The sequence below is a fragment of the Thalassophryne amazonica genome, chromosome 2 (assembly GCF_902500255.1).
Source record: "Thalassophryne amazonica chromosome 2, fThaAma1.1, whole genome shotgun sequence".
Classification (NCBI taxonomy): domain Eukaryota; kingdom Metazoa; phylum Chordata; class Actinopteri; order Batrachoidiformes; family Batrachoididae; genus Thalassophryne; species Thalassophryne amazonica.
In genome coordinates, this window is record NC_047104.1 from 59,146,980 (window position 1) to 59,170,990 (window position 24,011).

General features: G+C 45.2%; 1 protein-coding gene across 3 annotated transcripts; it reads left to right on the forward strand.

Annotated features, from left to right (window-relative positions):
* Positions 1-191: 191 nt before the first annotated feature.
* Positions 192-22,879, forward strand: LOC117524769 (UDP-glucuronosyltransferase 2A1-like). Of its 3 annotated transcripts, XM_034186603.1 has the most exons (3): positions 192-464; positions 3,880-3,977; positions 20,920-22,879. In XM_034186603.1, the coding sequence occupies exon 3, from the start codon at positions 20,947-20,949 to the stop codon at positions 22,522-22,524; it is 1,578 nt and encodes a 525-aa protein (XP_034042494.1). In that variant the 5' UTR covers positions 192-464; positions 3,880-3,977; positions 20,920-20,946; the 3' UTR covers positions 22,525-22,879. The 3 variants fall into 3 exon arrangements, with proteins under 3 accessions (XP_034042494.1, XP_034042488.1, XP_034042482.1); XM_034186597.1 differs by lacking the exon at positions 3,880-3,977; XM_034186591.1 differs by lacking the exons at positions 192-464; positions 3,880-3,977 and adding an exon at positions 15,841-15,966.
* The last annotated feature ends 1,132 nt before the right edge of the window (positions 22,880-24,011 follow it).

Genomic DNA, 24,011 nt, shown 5'->3' on the forward strand with positions numbered 1-24,011 from the left:
CTTGATGTGGTTCATTTGTTCGTGTGCTTGTTTCCGGAGTAAAAGGTTCCTGGTTCAAGACCACCGCTGCCCTCTCCATGTAATGTGGAAGGTCATCCAGCATAAAAATTGTGCTAAATAAACATGCAGATCCATATCGGCTCTGTTGTGACACTAAATGAAAAAGGGAGAAGCAGGAGGAACTTGCATGTAGTTATTACACATGCAGTTAGAACACTGAAAATTGAGCGGCTGGCCCAACAAGTTTGGTCACTTTTGTAAAACACCTTCCCCCAAACTGATTTGGGAACTGTAACATGCTCCGGTTTGCAAGTCAGTCACAGCTGTAGAGGACATAGCTCAGTGAGATGGGAGTTGGACAACTAATACTGTGGACCTGGATCAGTTCCTGGACAGACTACCTGTCTATGTTCTGGGATAAGACATTTCCTCTGCATTGTCCCTGTCCACCCAGCTGTAAACAGGTACGTACCATTTCTGTTCTAACCTGTGATGGACTGGCATCCCATACAGGATGAGCATGATTATCTTTTGAAAATGCCTTTTCACTTTCTTTTTGGGATATGTACCTTCTGTGAAAGAAAATGAGGTAAAATACAGCATGTCTTTTTTTTTTACCTTGCAAACCTGAGACACAGCAGGTGAAATCAGTACATAAATTACCTTATTGTGAAATAATGTGAATGGCACAGGGAAAAAAATCGTTGAACACATGAAGAAAGGGCGGTGCAAAGAAGCATGAAAGGCCAAGACACCATCTGAAATCTGTCAGTAATTGGAAAGCAATCTTGCCCCTTGTCAGTACAAATTAGTATCGGCTGGGTCAGTCTCAAATGATGGCATATAAAAAGCTGTCTCATTCACAAGGTGTCACACAAGAAACATCTCATGATGGGTTAAAGCAAAGAGCTCTCTCATGATCTTGGCAATCTTACTGTTGCAAAACATACTGATGGCACTGGCTACAGAAGGATTTCTAAACTTATGAATGTTCCAGGGAGCACTCTTAGCCATCACCAGGTACTCATTGCAGGATTTCTGACAGAGGACTGAAAAGTATTATCAGAAGAGTTGTGCAAGAGCTTCAGAAAGACCTGGAATTAGCAGGTTCAACTGTTTCAATGAAAACAATAAGTAATGCACTCAACTGCCGTGGCCTGTATTTACGCTCACCACACAAACTCCATTGCTGAAGAAAAAGCATGTTGAAGCTCGGTTGAAATTTGCTGCACAACATTTAGACAAGCCTGTAAAATACTGGGAGAATATAGTGTGGTCACGAGAACAAAACTGAACTCTTTGGATACCATAACACACCTCATGTTTGGAGGTCAAATGGCACTGCAGAGCACCCCAAAAATACCATACCAACAGTGACGTTTGAAGTTTAGGGTGGTGGCCAAGTGGTTAATGCACTTGGTTTCAGTGCAGAAGGTTCCGGGTTCAAATCTCACCCCTGCCACATTTCTCCATGTAATGTGGAATTGCATCAGGAAAGGCATCGGGCGTAAAACCTATGCCAATTCAACATGCAGATCCACCTTGGATTTGCTGTGGCGACCCCGAGGGACTTACTAGTGACGTTTGAAGGTTGTCATGGTGTGGGACTGTTCTTCAGCAGACAACACTAAAAACGTCATGTAATTGAAGGAAGGATGAATGGAAAAAATGTACAGAGACATTCTTGATAAAAATTTGTTGCCATCTACCAGGATGATGAAGATGAAGCAAAGGTGGACATTTCAGCAAGTCAGTGATCCTTAAGGCAAACCAAAGGAAACTCTCATCTGGTTTCAGAGAATGAAAATAAAGAATCCAATAGAAAATCTATGGAAAGAACTAAAGATCAGAGTGCATAGAAGAGGTCCACAGAACCTTCAAGATTTGAAAACTCTTTGTGTGGAAGAATGAGTCAAAATTACACCTGAGCAATGCATGCAACTAGTTTCTCCATACAGGAGGTTATTTGAAGCTGTCTGTTATGTGCCGACGCGGGTTGAGGAGCGGCCCAACGTCTGACCGAACCCAGCGCTAAATAACCAGAAAGCGGTTCCAAAAACAAAACATTTATTTCCCTTTCTGTGCAATACTTGTGTACAACATAAGATATGGTTTGTCTGGCGGAGTGAAGGACGGCGCGCTCTTCAGCGCCCAAAGGGATCGAAGCCCGGCGCTTCTGAACTCAATTTCACCACCAAACACCCCCCCCAGGTGGACACGACAAACTGACTCTGTGAAGGATAGAGAGGTGAGGCAAGTCAACAACCACAACCAATACCCTTCAAAGGCACACACCATCAGCAACACATCCAGGTCTGAATTCAAGCTCCATGCAAATGAGCAGCCCCTCACAACAGGTGGAGGATCACCAGTCCGCACGCCACGGCCGTGAGAAGCGAGCTGCACAACTCTCATCAATATTCAAACATACTGCGCAACAAAATACCAAACCACCATCAACACCCATTCAGACAATCAATTACCTCTGATGTGTGCTGACAGCATGTGTCCCCCACCCGTCCTCCCTCACAGGCACGATGTGTCAAACCCAGGCGCGGTCCTCAGCGTCTCACAAACGAACGTCACAAGGTCGAGTTCCCGGCAATTCTGCTTGAACCACTCATGGCTTAAATGCAGAACGCCATCTAATTATCTGCTTCAGCTGAAAGTCCTTAAATCTGCACGTGAGCATCATCCACAGGTGCTGCGAGTCATTAGGCCTGCACGTGGACATCCTCCACAAGTGCAGCCAATAATGTTGATGAGGGTGAAGGATTCTTCTGCCAGCACCTTCTCCACAGACAAAAACCAGTTTGCATACCACCTGGAGAGCAAAGAAAAGAAAACAACACAAAAACAACCAGCCAAACCCCCCAACACACAACACTGTCATTACCAAAAAAGACTTTCTTTGTATGTGTGGGTTATTGGGGTTGTTACTGACATCTGGTGAAATTTTCATGTCAATAGCACCTTTCGAAATATATTTACTGATAAAAAAAATGGTGATGTGTTCAATACTTATTTTACCAGCTGTAAATCCAACAAAAGTAGAACATAATGGACTCTTCATCTCTGACATATTTAAGATAAGACTTTCCGTGCCTTACAATCTGTGAAATGTTTTTAAATAAATGTTTTTATGCTGTACCAGTACAACAGTTTATATTATTTTTTATTTGAGGATTTTATGTCAATGTGGGCATTGCACCACCTGACCATGCATCCTTGTAAAAATCGTACATTTTTGAAGGAGGCGAGTAAATGGAAGAAGATGCATCCAGGCTTAACATCACACAAATTTACGGGAGATTACTGTTTAAATAAAATACCAGGTTATCTTTTGTGTTTGTACAATTCGAAGTATGCTGTGGTCCTTCAAAGACACGATGAGTTGAGTGTAATAACAGAAATATTGTTTGAACATAAAATTTCCGAAGCAAGAAAAACAACACAAAGAGTCAGCCTTAGCTCAGATTACTGCTTAACTTTCAACAAATCATGTTTACCATGAGGCGTAGTCTGTGCCTGGAGGATGTGAACAGGCTTGTTCATGAGCATGCCAATGGCTCTCTTATTGTTTGTTTACGCTGGCAGGTCATGACTGTTTGAATAAGGCAGGTCTGTAAAAGAAGTCCTGACTCAGACACTAACACAGAAAGGTTCAACAAAAAATGTGGAATGTGCAACAATATGATCACAGTAATGTCACCTTTAATTTATGTCAAACTGCATGTCAGTATCTGTTGTTAAAGAAGAACCAATTACAACTGAAACAGACTGCATTCAGATGATGTTCCTGATGTGGAAACATACTTCCTTTCACAATGACTATGCGGTGTGTGTGTGTGTGTGTGTGTGTGTTGTAATTGCACCTAGGGCGGCCTGAGGAGGCGTAGCACATGAAATTCAGGAGCGGTTAAAGAATGTTGTTTAAAAGTAGATGTTACAACAGCAGAGCCAGGAAGATCTTAACTGTAAGTTTACCACGTATACATTTTCCCTTCCAAGTTAAATGAATTTTGTTTCAGAAAATATCAAAATTCTAAACACATATGGGAAAACTACTATCACTATCATATATGTTTTGATTTTTTTTTTTTTAAGGATAAATAAATTGTAGAAACATGATTTTTTTTCTCTCTCTCGTTCTTTGTTTTATTGCTAAGTTTGGAGCAACTTGGCTACAAACCAGCCGATGTATTGGTCAGCTGATAATATTGGTGATATGAGCATATGAGGATCAGCATTATTTTTGCAGATATTGGTCAAAATAGCAAAAAAAGACAAAGGCAAAATAGAGAAAACAGACGAGAGGTCGCTGTGCTGCCATCTAGGTGAACCAAATTAAATGAGAAATGTAGTTATTGCAAATAGTGAGTGATACAATATGGCGAATGCCAATCCAGGTGAAGGCAGCGTGATGGCAATGTGACATATCTTGGTTGGTTTTTGGTTAAGCCCGATCACACGGCACTAATGGTACCTTCAAACATAACACAATTGAGGCAGAATGCTGCACCATGGAGGAGACGAATGGCACTCCTGGAAAATCGGAGCCGCACTTGAACACCTCGGACAGCAGTCACCACATCCATTCGGGCACAGCACATGCACTCTAAAAGGGAGACACCGGCCACCCTCCTGAGGAAGCCCATTTCAGCTGCTTGTACCTGCAATCTAGTTCTTTCAGTCATGACCCAACCCTCATGACCCTCCGGCCAATCTCATGCTCCATTATCCCCTCACTCATTCCCTACCTGGAGTAGGCAATCCATCAGTTTCTTGCTGAGAACCATGGCCTCAGACTTAGAGGTGGCGATCCTCATCCCAGCCGCTTCACACTCGGCTGCGAACTGACCCAGTGAGTGTTTCGAGGTCACTGGCTGATGAAGCAAAAATAAATAAATAAATAAAAAAATAAATAATAAAATAGGTAGCTGACATTTTTCAAGGGTGGTAATAAATTGTGCAAAGTTTCTATCATGAGTTAGAATGGCGTGAGTCCAGAATGTTTTTAAAAATTTAAACCTTAGACCGCAACAGTTTTTAGAAGAATAAATCAACCGCTTTATTACCGTGTTAATTATGTATTTTTTTTATATTAATTTACTGTCTTAAAGTATTTATAAATTGTTTAGGTTCTTATTATCATATACACACTATTATTAGTATTATCATTTTTATCATCAGTATTGTTATTACAGTATTGTTATTATTTATTTTGTCATTTGATTTTTAAATGGACCACAATGGAAATAATTGTTTTTGCTTTCTTGTGCCATCCATGTATTTTTAACATATTTAGAACTATATTATGTACTTACATTGAACTTACTAAGCAAAAGCACACACTCACGCTTTTCTATACAGTGAGGAAAATAAGTATTTGAACACCCTGCGGTTTTGCAAGTTCTCCCACTTAGAAATCATGGAGGGGTCTGAAATTTTCATCTTAGGCGCATGTCCACTGTGAGAGACATAATCTAAAAAAAAAAAAAAATCCGGAAATCACAATATATGATTTTTTAATAATTTAATTGTATGTTACTGCTGCAAATAGGTATTTGAACACCTGTGAAAATCAATGTTAATATTTGGTACAGTAGCCTTTGTAGCCAGTGGTCAAACGTTTCCTGTAGTTTTTCACCAGGTTTGCACACACTGCAGCAGGGATTCTGGTCCACTCCTCCATACCGATCTTTTTCCAAATCTTTCAGTTTTGGAGTTTCAGCTCCCTCCAAAGATTTTCTATTGAGTTCAGGTCTGGAGACTGGCCAGGCCTCTCCAGGACCTTGAAATGCTTCTTATGGAGCCCCTCCTTAGTTGCCCTGGCTGTGTGTTTGGGGTCATTGTCATGCTGGAAGACCCAGCCATGACCCATCTTCAGTGCTCTTATTGAGGGAAGGAGGTTGTTTGCCAAAATCTCGACCCCATGACCCCATCCATCCTCCCTTCAATATGGTGCAGTCGTCCTGTCCCCTTTGCAGAAGAGCAACCCCAGAGTATGATGTTTCCACCCCCATGCTTCATGGTTGGGATGGTTTTCTTGGGGTTGTTCTCATCCTCTAAACATGGTAAGTGGAGTTGATTCCAAAAAAGCTCTATTTTGGTCTCATCTGACCACATAACCTTCTCCCATGCCTCCTCTCATCCAGATGGTCACTGGTGAACTTCACACGGGCCTGGACATGTGCTGGCTTGAGCAGGGGGACCTTGCTGCCCTGCAGGATTTTAAATCATGACAGCATCATGTGTTACTAATGTAACTTTCCTGGCCCCCGTGTCCTTCCACTGCCCCTTTTCTCCTGGTTCCCCCGGGGCCCTGCGTCCTGGACCCACTTCTGTCGTCATTCGCGGCTGGCCGTATGGCTTCTGACGTGCCGGAGTGGTCCATCAGAAAAAAATTTCAGACCCCTCCATGATTTGTAAGTGGGAGAACTTGCAAACTTGCATGGTGTTCAAATACTTATTTTCCTCACTGTAGATGATTTACCGCCAAATGGAAAATATCAGCTCTCCATGGTTTCAACATGATCAAAGCCATACACACGCACACACACAGAGGCCACTTGGCTATTATAATATTGATATATAATTCCAGTCATCATTGGTCAAGAGGCAGGGTACACCGCGGACAGGCTGCCAGTTTATTGCAGAGCCAACATATAGACAAACAAACAAATTTACACACCATTCAATTGAATAGGAAGGTAGGCCCAAACTTTTGACAGGTACTGTCCACTCTCAATCAAGTTTTACGTCATTGAATACCACTTAAAATCTCATACCTGTAGCCATTTTGGTGAAAGCGAACTTTTGTCAGCAAGGGGTTTAGGGGCTGCTGAAGGTCCCTTGAAAATTTAGGCCTTTTGATGTCCCAGGATGCATTTTGGAGGGTTTTTTGATGACTACTTTCTTACCCCGATTCACCCCCCCTCTCCCACCAATTTAGTTATACTGGTTAACGTGTGATGCATTTGTGATTTCTTTTGCACATTTTCACCTTTCCTTTGCCTTTAACTAAAATTGATACCACAACCTACATGTTTGTTTGATAAGATTATTAACCACAAGAACTGTAATCATTTTTTTGGCTTCCTCATCCCAGCTCACCTGATTTTAAAGCTGCAACCCCCAAACAGACCCAGTCATGCTGAGCTTAGACTTTACATTAAAAAAGATATTGCTTCACATCCAACTTTAGTTATGCAGAAATGCTAAGTTAAATAAACTTATTTTTATGGGGCTCATCAATCACATTCAGTCCAGAACTATAGTAAAACATAGGCCCAGAGTAATACTCATTTAAACATTTTAGTTATTAAAATTATTATTATTATTACATAAGTATAGTAGTATGAAAAATCTATTCAAAAGTGGACCTTTAATCAAGGGTGTTGTGGAAGACCCCCCCCCCCACAACACCCTCTTTCTGTCTGGATTCACCCCTGCTTTGCAGTCTCTGACCAGGATCAGTCAAGAATAGTTGGGAAAGTGTCAGTACACGGACCCACAACAAGGGGCGCAAATGAACGGACAATGAAGAAAGTCAAATAACAAGGCTTTACTGTTGTGAACACGCACAACAAATACAACAAATCACAATTTCGGTCTCAAGTTAAATTCCAACGGTGTCGTGTGGGCAGGCTCGACGATAGGAGACGTCTGTCCAAGACGAACCAGAACCACCCGATTTCCTCTGCCACCGAACCCCGGGAATACCGGAACCGCCAAGTCCCGAACTCCCAGGTGGTCTCTGCCTCCGCTCGTCGGATCCGGTACTGCTGGCGAGGGACAGACACAGTCAGACGTGGGTGCGGCTGCACCCAACAACACGTGGGGTGGAAAACACCACCTCCACCTCTAATCAGAAAACAACACTGTCTAGTAACTAGGATACTTATCCAATACGTTCCTTTCACAAATGATGAAGGGCTGGCTGAGTTCGTTACCTCCTTGGTAGAGCGATATCTCGGCAAATGAGGTGGAGATGCCGTCCTGCTGATATACCTCCTCAGTGATTGGGATCAGCTGTCTCCAGTGATAGATGACAGCTGTCATCCTGGCTGCTCCCGTAAGGCGGCAGCGCCCTCCGGTGCCTGGAGCCCGCACTCCAGGCAGGGCGCCCTCTAGTGGTGGTGGGCCAGCAGTACCTCCTCTTCAGCGGCCCACACAACAGGACCCCCCCCCTCAACGGGCGCCTCCTGGCGCACGACCGGGTTTGTCAGGGTGGCGACGGTAGAAGTCGGCCAGGAGGGCCGGGTCCAGGATGAAGCCCTTCTTCACCCAGGAGCGTTCTTCGGGGCTGTAGCCTTCCCAGTCCACCAGATACTGAAAACCCCGGCCCATCCGTCGGACATCGAGGAGCCGGCGTACGGTCCAAGCCGGCCCTCCGTCGATGATCCGGGCAGGAGGTGGCGCCGGACCCGGAGTGCAGAGGGGTGAGGTGTGATGGGGTTTAATCCTGGAAACGTGGAATACTGGATGAATCCGCAGTGAGGCCGGAAGCTGGAGCCTCACTGTAGCGGGATTGATGACCTTGAGTATTTTGTACGGGCCGATGTATCGTTCTTGCAGTTTTGGGGAGTCCACTTGAAGGGGAATGTCCTTGGTGGACAACCACACTTCCTGCCCAGGATGATACGTGGGAGCCGGGGCCCGCCGCCGGTCTGCATGGTTCTTCGCCCTCGTCCGGGCCCTCAACAAAGCAGAACGGGCGGCACGCCACACCCGACGGCACTTCCATAGGTGGGCCTGGACCGAGGGCACACCGACCTCCCCCTCAACCACCGGAAACAATGGGGGTTGATACCCCAAGCACACCTCGAAAGGGGAGAGGCCGGTGGCTGATGACACTTGGCTGTTGTGGGCGTACTCGATCCAGGCCAGGTGGGTACTCCAGGCCGTCGGGTGCGCGGCTGTCACACAGCGTAGGGTCTGCTCCATCTCCTGGTTGGCCCGTTCTGCTTGTCCGTTGGTCTGGGGGTGATACCCGGACGAGAGACTGACCGTGGCCCCCAGTTCCCGGCAAAAGCTCCTCCAAACATGCGAGGAGAACTGGGGACCGCGATCAGAGATGATGTCTGATGGTATCCCATGCAGACGGACGACGTGGTGGACTAGGAGGTCCGCTGTCTCCTGGGCCGTTGGTAGCTTCGGGAGGGCCACGAAGTGGGCCGCCTTGGAGAATCGGTCCACTATCGTGAGGATGACAGTGTTTCCCTGGGACGGCGGAAGACCCGTGACAAAATCCAGGTCGATGTGAGACCAGGGGCGATGAGGCACGGGCAGCGGCTGCAGCAACCCCGATGTCTTGCGGTGGTCGGCCTTGCCCCTGGCGCAGGTGGTACAGGCCTGGATGTAACCCCGGACGTCGGCCTCCAGGGACGCCCACCAGAAGCGCTGCCGGACGACTGCCACGGTTCTTCGCACCCCAGGATGACAGGAGAGCTTAGAACCGTGACAGAAGTCCAGAACTGCAGCCCTGGCTTCTGGTGGGACGTAGAGTTTGTTCTTCGGTCCGGTTCCGGGGTCCGGGTCTCGTGTCAGGGCCTCCCGGATGGTCTTCTCCACGTCCCAGGTGAGGGCGGCCACGATAGCGGACTCCGGGATGATGGGATCCGGGGGATCCGACGACTCCGTTTTGACCTCATCTTCATGTACCCGGGACAAGACATCCGATCTTTGATTTTTGGTCCCGGGACGGTAGGTGATCCGGAAGTCAAAACGGCCGAAGAACAGTGACCAGCGGGCTTGCCTGGGATTCAGCCGCTTGGCGGTCCTGATATACTCCAGGTTCCGGTGGTCAGTGAAAACCGTGAATGGCACGGACGTTCCCTCCAACAGATGTCTCCACTCCTCAAGAGCCTCTTTCACCGCAAGGAGCTCTCGATTGCCGACGTCATAGTTCTGTTCGGCTGGGGTCAACCTGCGGGAAAAATAGGCACACGGGTGAAGGACCTTATCGGTCTTCCCACTTTGGGACAGCACGGCTCCTATCCCTGAGTCCGAGGCGTCCACTTCAACCACTAACTGGCGACTAGGTTCGGGCTGCACCAGAACAGGTGCAGACGAGAAGCGCCGTTTCAACTCCTTGAATGCGGCATCGCACCGATCCGACCAGGTGAAGGGGACTTTTGGTGAGGTCAGGGCTGTCAGGGGGCTAGCTACCTGACTGTAGCCCTTAATGAACCTCCTGTAGAAATTAGCAAAGCCTAGGAACTGTTGCAACTTCCTACGGCTTGTGGGTTGGGGCCAGTCTCTCACCGCCGCAACCTTGGCCGGATCAGGAGCGACGGAGTTGGAGGAGATGATGAACCCCAGGAAGGACAAGAGGTGCGGTGGAACTCACACTTCTCGCCCTTCACAAACAGCCGGTTCTCCAACAACCGCTGCAGGACCTGACGTACATGCCGGACATGAGTCTCAGGATCCGGAGAAAAGATGAGTATATCGTCTAGATATACGAAGACGAACCGGTGCAGGAAATCCCGCAAGACATCATTAAGTAATGCTTGGAACGTCGCGGGGGCGTTTGTGAGGCCGAACGGCATGACCAGGTACTCAAAGTGACCTAAGGGGGTGTTGAATGCCGTTTTCCACTCGTCTCCCTTCCGGATCCGAACCAGATGATACGCGTTTCTAAGATCGAGCTTGGTGAAAATTTGGGTTCCATGCAGGGGTGTGAACACCGAATCCAACAGGGGCAACGGGTATCGGTTGCGAACCGTGATCTCGTTCAGCCCCCTATAATCAATGCATGGACGGAGTCCGGCGTCTTTTTTGCCCACAAAAAAGAAACCTGCGCCCATCGGGGAGGTGGAATTCCGGATCAACCCGGCAGCTAATGAGTCCCGGATGTAGGTCTCCATTGATTCGCGCTCAGGCCGGGAGAGGTTGTACAGCCTACTGGATGGAAACTCACTGCCCGGAACCAAATCAATGGCACAATCATACGGACGGTGGGGGGGAAGTGTGAGCGCCAGATCCTTGCTGAACACGTCGACAAGGTCGTGGTACTCCACCGGCACCGTCCCCAGATTGGGCGGGACTCTGACCTCCTCCTTAGCTTGGGAGCCGGGAGGAACCGAGGAACCTAAACACACCCGATGGCAGGTCTCGCTCCACTGAACCACTACCCCAGACGGCCAATCAATCCGAGGATTGTGTTTCAACATCCAGGGAAATCCTAAAACCACACGGGAGGTGGCCTGAGTCACAAAAAACTCGATCACCTCTCGGTGATTTCCCGACACCACCAGAGTTACAGGTGGTGTCTTATGCGTGATCGGAGGGAGTAGGGAGCCATCTAGTGCCCGAACCTGCACAGGCGAGGTAAGCGCCACCAGAGGGAGCCCTATCTCCCTAGCCCATCTGCTGTCCAGCAGATTCCCCTCAGAGCCCGTGTCCACCAGTGCTGGGGCCTTCAGGGTTACATCCTCATAAAGGATTGTAACTGGGAGTCGTGTGGCAATGTGGGTGTGTCCCACGTGAATGTCTCGGCCCACCCCTAGCCCAGTTTCTAGGGGCGGGCGTTTTAACCGCTCGGGGCAGTCTCTCATATGGTGCTCTATTGCACCACAAACAAAACAAGCTCCGTGGGCCCGTCTCCTCTGTGCATCTGGTGCCCTAAATGTTGCCCTACTCGTGTCCATAGCTTCGTCAGCAGGGGGAGCTGTGGCCCCACGGAGCGCAGGGGCCGTGGAGCGTGGGGAAGGCGGAGCGCGGTCGGAACCGGAAGGGAGAGGGACGGCGCGTGCCCGGCCACGCCCTTCGTCTCGTTCCCGCCGACGTTCTTCTAACCGGTTGTCTAACCGTATGACGAGATCGATGAGCCCATCTAAATCCCGCGGTTCGTCCTTAGCCACCAGGTGCTCCTTGAGAACCAAAGACAGTCCGTTTACAAAGGCGGCGCGGAGGGCAGTGCTATTCCAGCCGGACCTCGCAGCCGCAATGCGGAAGTCGACTGCATAGGCAGCTGCGCTCCGACGCCCCTGTCTCATTGACAGTAGCACGGTTGAAGCGGTCTCGCCCCTATTAGGGTGATCGAACACGGTTCTGAGCTCCCTTACAAACCCATCGTATGTCAGAAGGAGCCGTGAATTCTGCTCCCAGAGCGCTGTAGCCCAAGCGCGTGCCTCACCGCGAAGCAGGTTTATTACATAAGCTACTTTACTAGCATCGGTCGCGTACATGACGGGACGCTGTGCGAAGACGAGCGAGCACTGCATCAGAAAATCCGCGCACGTCTCCACACAGCCTCCGTACGGCTCTGGGGGGCTTATGTATGCTTCCGGGGAAGGTGGGAGAGGTCGTTGAACAACCAGTGGAACGTATATATTACGCACAGGGTCTACGGGAGGGAGAGCCGCAGCGGCGCCCGGAGGGCGCGCTTCCACCTGCGCGGCGAGAGCCTCCACCCTGCGGTTCAGGAGGACGTTCTGCTCGGTCATCAAATCTAACCGAGTCGTGAAAGCGGTGAGGATCCGCTGCAACTCACCGATTACCCCTCCTGCGGACGCCTGCGCGTCCTGTTCTTCCATTGGCCGTTCAACAGCTGGTTGACGCCCCTCCGGATCCATGACGTTGGCCGAGATATCCTGTTGGGAAAGTGTCAGTACACGGACCCACAACAGGGGGCACAAATGAACGGACAATGAAGAAAGTCAAATAACAAGGCTTTACTGTTGTGAACACGCACAACAAATACAACAAATCACAATTTCGGTCTCAAGTTAAATTCCAACGGTGTCGTGTGGGCAGGCTCGACGATAGGAGACGTCTGTCCAAGACGAACCAGAACCACCCGATTTCCTCTGCCACCGAACCCCGGGAATACCGGAACCGCCAAGTCCCGAACTCCCAGGTGGTCTCTGCCTCCGCTCGTCGGATCCGGTACTGCTGGCGAGGAACAGACACAGTCAGACGTGGGTGCGGCTGCACCCAGCAACACGTGGGGTGGAAAACACCACCTCCACCTCTAATCAGAAAACAACACTGTCTAGTAACTAGGATACTTATCCAATACGTTCCTTTCACAAATGATGAAGGGCTGGCTGAGTTCGTTACCTCCTGGGTAGAGCGATATCTCGGCAAATGAGGTGGAGATGCCGTCCTGCTGATATACCTCCTCAGTGATTGGGATCAGCTGTCTTCAGTGATAGATGACAGCTGTCATCCTGGCTGCTCCCGTAAGGCGGCAGCGCCCTCCGGTGCCTGGAGCCCGCACTCCAGGCAGGGCGCCCTCTAGTGGTGGTGGGCCAGCAGTACCTCCTCTTCAGCGGCCCACACAACAAGAATTTGTGTATTTGTGTGGAAAGTGTGACCTAAGTGAGAGATAAGAAGGTTTTATCAGCCCATTTATGTTGTGTCAATCTCAGAGACTTTAGGCGTATTTTTTACAGCATTATTGTTTGTTGTTAATGCGTCACGGGTCTACAGCTGTGTTTTTAGTTTAAACATAATGAGGGCACTCACAGAGACACTCAGAGCAGACTTTGAAAGAAAAATTTAAAAATACTGCACTGTGCTTGCTGTGCGCTGAGACATCTGCACTCAAACACACTACCCCCTCCCGCCCCACCCCCCACACACAAACAAACACACACACACACACACACACACACACACACACACACACACACACACACACAACACACACACACACACACACACACACACACACAGAAGAACAGATACGGTTTGCTGGCACGAGAAAAAAAAGAAAGCAGAGACGTTATTCTAGAAATCGAGTTTTGAATCCTGTTGCAGCTATGGAGAACTTTAATCCCTGACCGTTTGACAATCAAGGGTTTCAGAAGTGTCAAAACAGTAGAGTTTGTAGCAAATGTTGGTATCATCCCCCTTCACATGTTCTAGCCATTGATTAATTCCTGTTTTTGTCATGTATTTGGTGACATAATGGACATCATCTTTATCTGAATATTAGCTCACGTGAAGGGGGCACTGCATGTAGCAGGCCACAGAAAACAAACTTGCTTTTTTGACTGAGTGAGTGCAACAAAGTCCACCACATTTTAAACAGGTTGTCCTCATTATATGCCCTTTGACGTCTGAGACGTATAAGATGGTAGGATTTATTGTTTTTGAGTGATTGTCTGCACAAGCTAGTTGGGATGGAATAACCCACCTACTCACTCTTATAAGTTTTTGTTTCTATGCTGCTACCAGTGCAAGGAAAAATGAGTGATTTCCCTTAAATGAACATGGGCATTTTATCTTAACATCTGACCTGATCACTGACACATCCAACCAAAGTCAAACATCCTCTTGCCGTAAATGAGCCCAATGCATCTGCCAAGTTTAATCAAATTTGCATTGACCATTCTGAAATGATCTTGCTAAAACACATATCTTGAGGTCTGTGGCCAAGGGCTGATGCAGGGGTGGGGGTGGGGGGTGCATGCCAAAAAAAGATAAATCCCTGCTGAATGCTGTTTCTGAACCCTCTTTTCAGCAACAAGTGCATCAGTTAGACATATTTATACCAGACCATGATTCAGCCAGGTGTTAGTAAAGGTGTTCACTTTTTTAGCCATAGACATTTCAAAGGTTCTCTGGTACCTCTCATCATAACATGATAGGATCACATTCAAGATTTTATAATACAAGTTAAAATGAACAACAAAAGAAATATCAAGTTTCTTTTCTCTGTGGTGTGTTTTTTGTGGTAAAATAAGTGCCAAAATGCAGGAAATGGCACCTAAAAATTCTAAAATTTTGGGGGGGAGGAGCATTCCCCCTTAGGCCGATATCGGACCCGATCATCCCCTTCCGACAATCTTAAGGACGCCCCGACAATCGTGATGACGCTAAAGATAATCTTATCAGATATTCTTGCCGTGTGTGGTGTGTTAAGAGCGCTCTGATCTGCTCGGAAGGGTGTCAGGAGCGCTCCAATCGCAAATCAGGGATATTCAACATGTTGGATTTCCTTGACACGATATCACAGTGTGTGTTGTGTCCTCCAACCACAAACGAGCACGCAGTCTGCTGAATGTGATGTGCAGCCAATCAGAAAGTGAGGTGACGGACGTACGGAGTGGAAAATAAAATCAAAACAGCTGTTCTGACTTACCATAAAGTCCGGTTGTCGCGCTGTCTCCAATCCTTTAAAGAACGCCTTTTCTTTTTCTTTTTGTATTGTTTTTTCCCTCTGTTTTAAATAGTTCACAAGTATCTCCATTTGTTTACTCTGAAGTCACATTTAATCTCGAGAGATTTTGCAAGATTTCCTGTCTGAGCTGTGAATGTTGGTGTGTGATATCTGTTCGTGCGTTGTGTTGTTGTCCTTACCGTGTGGCTGAACACCACACACTGTACGACCAAACCTGTTAGAGCTATGATTTTTTATCTTCACGTGTGTGGTCGCTCAGGTTTTGGAAACCTAAAGATAATTTTAAAATCCTGTCGTGTGAACCAGGCTTTAGTCACACCATACTCATTTGCAACCCCCCCCCCCCCCCCCTTTACAAAATCCTGGCTCTGCCCCTGTCTGTGTCTGTAGTATTCCTGTCGAGAAGGTACAAGCTGTGGGATGGACTCATGGAGCAGGTCTGGTCTTATCAATGTGCTCTTTGCATGTTCCTGTTAGAAACACGCTCTTACAACTCTGGTTGGAGATGTGGACTGAGATGCAAACAGATTTGTGAGGATTAAAACTGGCTGACTGGGTCTTTTGGCAAAAACAAAATGATTAGAGGCACAATGTCAAAGAAAACAAAGCCGGGGAACCATAGCATGTGAGAAAAGTCCTGAAACAAGCTGCAGCTCAGACAGAGAGAGAGAGGATTCTCATAACTTCAGCTCAGATGGTTTGAGGGTGGGACTAATGAAGAAGGGCTGTTATTAAAGCTCCACTGCTGCAATTTAAGAGCTTCACTGAGCTGGTTTCTTTCACGTCTCAGAGAGTCTGCAGGCAGCAGAACCAGGGGAACGTCTGCAGTAAGTTTGACATGAAAATCATTTCATTTTTACTGTACAGTCAGTCAGTGCACAGGCTGGTTTTTCTCTTTTTAGCTTTTGTGAGCTAATGTCACCAGCTGTATAGGAGATGTGGCCTTTTATGGGATTAAAGGTGCAACCAGTTAAAGAGACCTGTGGAATTAGTGGTACGGTGTTTTCAGAGCAGAAACAGCAGAGCTCTTAAAAAGACTGCTGAGAAGGGTTTGAATTACAGAGGGGATACTGGGGGGTACTAGAGTGCGACAACTCACGATCTGAAGCCGTATTGTTTCCTCGCTTGACCCACTAGATGCTGCATTCACTGTGTTTCTGCATGGAAACTCCATAGTCACAACTGTCATATTGTCACCAAGCAGGGTTACTTTAAATCCAGAAAATACATTTGAAAGCTTATTTTACATAATTTGACTTTTAATCTGAAAAAAATCTGCATTTACTCATTTCATTGAATGTATACTTTGAGCATGTGAATAACAATCATGCATACCGATGCATCACCTGCTCCTGTGTCTGTTCCTTGAACATTAAAACCTGCATCAAAAGCATGAATCAAACATTTTTACACAGTTTACATGTTTCAGAGGCCCATGGATGTGCTTAATTAACAAACGTTTAAGCCCAATAATTTTAAGTGCAAAACTCTGCCACTTAAAACACAAACACACAGGAAAAACACACAAGAGATTTAATTATTAGAATTTTTAAAATAAGTTGCTTATGCAGGAAAAGTCATTAACAGGTGTTTAACTTACGTGTGCAGCACATCAGCATGAAAATACAACTCAATGCTAAAATATCCTCGGCCGTATGAGCATAAAAATAGGAAACAGGATGTGACCTTTTGACCTCTTAAAATAGGTCAAGGTTATCCCTCTTTGAACATGTTGCAGGTCTGTGTCCCAAGAATGTTCCCTATGAATTTGAAGACCCTGGCAGTAATCGGACTGGAGTTATGCTCAACACAGACAGACAGACGGACAGACAGACGCAAGGCTTTTGCAATACCTGATGGTCATATTTTAGCCTCAGGTTAAAAGCACAGCTCTTTGCACTGAAATAATTATGAATTTCCAGAATATTGATATTTGCCTATTTTTATTGATGCTATTAAAAATATATTTCTGGACTCACAATGCTGATATTTATATTTTTACATTATAGTTCTCTAAAATTTTTTAATCTAAATTAAGGTATTATATAGACAGCTATAATTATAAAGCTTAATTATGAGGTTTAATTACATAAGAGTAGGACCTCTTCAATATGGATAAACTTGAACGTGAACTTGCCTCAATTTCACTTTTTTTTTCAATTCATTTTCATTTATACTCGTATAGCGCCAAATCACAACAGTTTCCTCAAGGCGCTTCACACAAGTAAGGTCTAACCTTACTAACCCCCAGAGTAGCAGTGTTAAGGAAAAACTCCCTCTGAAGAAGAAACCTCAAGCAGACCAGACTCAAAGGGGTGACCCTTTGCTTGGGCCATGCTACAGACATAAATTACAGAACAATTCACAAAACAAATATACAAGAAATGCTGTTGGTGCACAGGACAGGAGGGTCTCCAGCACAAATACCACACCCATCTCTGGATGGAGCTGCACCTTAAACAGGGAGAAAAAACAGAATCAGGCATCAGAAAGACAACAAATACAGTATAATTTGTCAGCATTAAACAATAAGAAAAAACAGGAAATACTAAGGTGATCGCCGGCCACTAACCCTAAGCTTCTCTAAAAGACCCAGAATTTAGGTAAAGTTGAGGCCGCGGCCTGCTCCGATTCCTAATAAAATTAATTAAAAGAGTAAAAAGCGTATAACTATACTATACCAGTATGCTAGCCATACGAAAGGGAAAATAAGTGTGTCTTAAGTCTGGACTTGAAAGTCTCCACAGAATCTGACTGTTTTATTGATGCAGGGAGATCATACCACAAATCAGGGGCACGATAAGAGAAAGCTCCATGACCCACAGACTTCTTATTCACCCCAGGTACACAAAGTAGTCCTGCACCCTGAGAACGCAAAGCCTGGGCCGGTACATAAGGTTTAATTAGGTCAGCTAGATAGGGAGGTGCCAGTCCATGAACAGTTTTATAGACTAGTAGCAGAACCGTAAAATCTGATCTCACTGGTACAGGAAGCCAGTGAAGGGATGCCAAAATGGGTGCAATGTAATGTCACTTTTTTCTCATATTTTTTCTCCTTTCTGCATCTGCAGGAAATCTATGCATCTTATATCCATTTTCAGATTGATTTTTGCATCAATATGCATAACATCCATCATCTTGATACCTTTTAGAGAATAAAACCACGTATCCAACAACCCTCTGTATTGAGATGTGAGATTTACAGTGTGATCAATGTGCGTTCACTGTGGAGTTGGAAACAATCAGTGCCTTAGACAAAAACCCAGGAACACTGAATGTTGCCACTCTCAACATGTTATATACGAGGTCTATTAGAAAAGTATCCGACCTTATTATTTTTTTCAAAAACCATATGGATTTGAATCACGTCTGATTACATCAGACATGCTTGAACCCTCGTGGGCATGCGAGAGTTTTTTCACGCCTGTCGGTTACGTCATTCGCCTGTGGGCAGTCTTTGAGTGAGGAGTCGCCCACCCTCTCGTTGATTTTTTTCATTGTTTAGGAATGGCTCAGAGACTGCTGCTTTGTTTGATCAAAATTTTTTCAAAACTAAGGCACAACTGAGTGGACACCATTCGATAAATTCAGCTGGTTTTCGGTAAAATTTTAACGGCTGATGAGAGATTTTGGTCCAGTAGTGTCGCTTTAAGGACGGCCCACGGCGCCTGACGGCGATCTGCGCTTCGAGGCGGCAGCATCTCGCCGTTTCAAGTTGAAAACTTCCACATTTCAGGCTCTGTTGACCCAGTAAGTCGTCAGAGAACTTTCAGAAGTCGTTGGCATGAGGAGTTTATTCGGACATTCCATTGTTAACGGACATTTTGTAATGAAAGAACGTGCGGGCAGAGTCGCATGTTGGGCCGGACCCGACCACGGGGGGTCGCGACAGGAAAAACACCTCTGTGTTGGAAACCTTATCGGGCACGTTGGAACCTGCCCAAGCTGTTAAACAATTTCTCAGTTACTCACTTGTTGAAAGCCATCAAAAGCCACCTGAATTTTACAAATGGTTTTCAACACGGAGGTGTTTTTCCTGTCGCAGCGCACAGAATTTGCGCACGTCTTTCATTAAAAAATGTCCTTAAAGGGTGGAATGTCCGCATAAAGTCCTCATGCCGGCCTCTTCTGAATCTTCTCTGTTCTCTCACGACGTCCTGGGTGAATTAAGCCTTAAATTAGGATGTTTTCAGGTCGAAACAGGCCGACGACGGCGCCTGGAAGCGCTGAGCGACGTCCCGCTCCGTGGGAAGTCCTTACAGTGACAGAAACACCCCATAATCTCTCATCAGCCGTTAAACTTTTCACCGAAAACCAGCTTAATTTCTCGAATAGTGTCCACTCGGATATTCGTCACAGGTTCAGAAAAAATTTTGATAAAGCAACACGCGCCGTCTCAAGCAGTGTGTGAAACAAAGGAATTCAGCCGAGAGGGTGGGACCACATCTCACTCAAGGCCTGCCCACAGGGAAATGACGTCACCGACATGCGTGAAAAAACTCACGCGTGCGCACGAGGGTTCAAGCATGATTGGTGTAATCGCACGTCATTCAAATCCATATAGTTAAAAAAAAAAATAAAAGTGTCGGTTTCTTATCTAATAGACCTTGTATGTATATATATATATATATATATATATATATATATATATATATATATATATATATATATATATCATATTCACCCATTGGAGTGCCCAGGACAGAGCATTACCTTGTCCACTTTTTAGAAAAAAGTTGGTGAAGGAACACATTTACTGAATGAAAAAAGGACAAAAAAAAAAACAAAAAACAATATAACCAAGTGAGTTATATGTGATTTACTTTTTTATTTGTGATGAAATCAGACATTTTATTGCAACCCAGTCTCATGGATTGTCATGATTCAGCAGCACGAAATATACATTCATCTACTGGTTCGTCATATTGTCACGAAAAGTGCAAAATTTTCGTCATGGCAGCACAAATTCATTCTAATTTATTCGAGAAAATGTGAGACTGGGCTGAATATTGGCCATACTCATTGGTACTCCCCCTCTTCGGGCAGAATTTCATGTGGAGAGCCCTGGGCGCTCCTACGGGTGAATACGGTGCGTGTTCTTATATAAGTTTTCCCCTCTCCAATCAACTTTTTAATCAAACTACGCTGTTCTTCTGAACAATGTTTTGAACGTCCCATTTTCCTCAGGCTTTCAAAGAGAAAAGCATGTTCAACAGGTACTGGCTTCATCCTTACATAGGGGACACCTGATTCACACCTGTTTGTTCCACAAAATTGACAAACTCACTGACTGAATGCCACACTATTATTATTGTGAACACTCCCTTTTCTACTTTTTTTTTTGCTATTAGCCCAATTTCATAGCCTTAAGAGTGTGCATATCGTGAATGCTTGGTCTTGTTGGATTTGTGAGAATATATTGAATCTACTGGTACCTTGTTTCCCATGTAACAATAAGAAATATACTCAAAACCTGGATTAAGCTTTTTAGTCACATAACACTACTATGATTCTGAACACTACTATATATATATATATATATATATATATATATATATATATATATATATATATATATATATATATATATATATAATCACATTTTACAGTGATCACAGTGATTTTTCTTTTTTTTTTTTTTTGCTTTTTTATGTTCAATGCCAAGTTGCCTCACCCTCCAATTGTGACTTCATCCCTACACCCATGAATACAAGTCACAACATATTTTGTAGTTCATTTTCTGAACACATCTTTTGACATGTTTTTCATTTTTATTTCAGACTTCAGCACTTTAAAAGACCTTGAAAATGTTTCTGTGGACGACTTCTGCCTTCTCTCTTGTGATCATCGTTATTCAAACCGCCCACGGTGGTAACGTGCTGGTGTTTCCACATGACGGCAGCCACTGGGTGAACATGGTGGTCCTCGTGGAGGAGCTGCACTCGAGGGGCCACAATGTGACTGTGATACGGCCTTTAGACAGCTGGTACATTGATGTCACGTCTCCCTACTACAACACCATCACAGTGGATATGGAAGGTGGTGGAAATGAGGAGTTTTTTCGTCAATTTGTCTCCAAAGTAATTCAAATTAAACTACAGCAGGGCTCTGTCTGGGCCCGTTTAGCTTTAGACATGGAATTAAAAGACAAATTCTTTGAATTGCACAGGAATGTTTGTGAAGTTGTCACATACATATTTGAGAATAAGGAGCTGATGAAGTCCTTTAGAAACACTAAGTACGATGTGGTTTTGACCGATCCTGCTAACGGAGGAGGAGTCATGCTCGCTTATTTCCTGGGATTGCCGCTAGTCTTCAATGCTCGATGGACTGTTCATGGTGAAGCGCATTTTGCAATCGCACCTTCTCCGCTTTCTTATGTCCCATTCCCACCTGGAGAATTAACAGACCAAATGACATTTTCAGAGCGTGTTAGAAACCTGATTTTTTACATTATGAGGATGCATCTTTACAAACAGACGGTGGGGCCGCACTATTCTGCCTTATGCAAGCGTTACTTTGGTCCAGATGTGGAGTACTTCACCCTGTTCCAGGCTGCAGATCTGTGGCTAATGAGAGTCGACTTTGTCTTTGAGTTCCCTCGGCCCACGATGCCTAACGTTGTGTACGTGGGAGGGTTCCAGTGTAAACCTGCCAAACCTCTTCCTGCACACTTGAAAGACTTCGTCCACAGCTCAGGGGATCATGGAGTCATCCTCATGTCTCTGGGGACTTTGATTGGACAACTACCTGATTTCTTAGCAGATGAGATCGCTGCAGCTTTTGCCACACTGCCTCAGAAAGTCATCTGGAGGTACAAAGGCCATAAACCAGCAACTCTGGGCAACAACACTTTATTAGTCAAGTGGATGCCACAGAACGACCTCTTAGGCCATCCCAAAATGAAACTATTTGTGAGCCACGGGGGTACGAATGGACTTTATGAGGCTATATATCATGGCGTTCCAGTTGTTGGCATCCCGGTTGTGTTCGATCAAGCTGATAACCTCGCTAAGATGAGAGCAAAGGGTGTTGCAAAAGTTTTAGATATTTCTGAACTGGATAGAAGAATATTTTGGAATGCTATACAGGAAGTCCTAAATGAACCCTCTTACACCATGAACATGCAGAGACTTTCCAGACTGCACAGAGACCAGCTGATAAAACCACTGGACAGCGCCCTCTTCTGGATAGAGTTTGTTATGAGACATAAAGGTGCAGCTCACCTCAGAACAGAATCCTACCAACTGCCTTGGTATTCTTACCACTCTGTTGATGTCATGTTATTTTTCCTAACAATTGCATTTATTAGTTTGTTCATTTTTGCCGTAGTAGCAAGGGAGTGCTTTAGACTGTGTTTCAAAAGAAAAGTGAAATCAGACTAATGAGGGAAAATGTGGTTGGGTCAATCAAATATGTGTTTTTATCTCACACCCACCGTATGACAGAAAGTGGACACAGAGTCGCACTTCACCCATGTGTCCATGTATATCTAATTTTCAACAGAATTGAACTTGATAGCCTAAATTAGTGTATCTCCAATGAGTTTAAATTTGAGTGTGATCAGTTTTTTAACAAGACCCTCTAAAGACCGCCCACTAACAGAGCATTGATTATTGTAATTTTTGCATTGTCCCCCAGCAGGTGTTGTTTTTTTTCCCCTCAGTATGAGCTGGCCCTTTTTCATAACTGTACCTTAAACACTCATCCACAATTAAATAAACAAATCCATAACGCGTCGCATTGTGTGGCTCTGTATGTGTGTCCATCTTGCTCGATGGAAAACTGCAGCACAGGCTGCCTGAGCAACCAAAGGTCAGAGGATGGGGTAACAACACCGACAACTCCAGCAGAAGGCCCCACTATGAAAGTCCCAATTCTCCCCATAACTACCAGCATCAAAGCGGCAGTGAAAAGCAGCCATCACCAGAGGGAGACAGAAGCATGTCAACAACCAGCTGAAAAGCAGGAAGTTGTTTCCAAGAATCCCAGCAAACTGGGAAAAAGAAAGAAAGAAGATAAACCTGAATGTAACCCTGCAGATGTCTTGCAATTGTGACTTATGCTGAAAAATACGCCAAAAAAGCACCTAAAACCATGGAAACACCACAACATGACAAAGTTAAAAGTTGAATATAGAATGATTTATATATTATTTATATGTTGAATAAAGATCAAGTGGTTAAATGATTGAAAGTTACATGATTAATTGATGTGTAACTGCTATATTTTTGTGTAAGATGAATTTGGATATAAAGACAGTTGTCAAAGTCACATCTAAGGAAAAAGATGCTTCTTGTATTTGTGCAAAGAAAGTCAAAGTGATCCATGATGTCCCAAACGACAGGAATTTCCCATGGGAAAAGGAGAAGTGAAATATATGATTAACAGTTGACAGTTAATGTGTGAATTAATGTTTGAATGTTTGTTTAAACATTTTGATGAAAATAAATGTATATATGAAAGGCAAGACGATACCATAAGAAAGAGGTCTAATGATAAACAAGTAATGAATAATGAATTTGTTTTGCATGCTGTATAGTACAAAGCTCTTTTTGTGAATGCATTAACCCTATATATATATACACACAGTTCACAGTTCACGGGTAAATCCCAGGTCAAAACACCAGAACAATGACGGGACAGTGAAGCCAAGAAGACCCTTCCAAGTCTGCCAGCAAATCCTCCAAATACTGTGCAGAAAAAGCCCCCAAATGGACTTCTTCAGACACCTTCTAAAATCAGCTCTCTTGGGGCTTTACTGATGAAGCGTTCTGTGAATATAAAAACTTAAGATTGCAAATCCAGAGACCTTCCATCCATCTATCCATCCATCCATTTTCTTCCGGAGTTGGGTCGCGGGGGCAGCAGC

Bases quoted from the DNA above. Each gene is read 5' to 3' on its own strand.
- LOC117524769 (XM_034186603.1), top strand. From the start codon at position 20,947: ATGTTTCTGTGGACGACTTCTGCCTTCTCTCTTGTGATCATCGTTATT.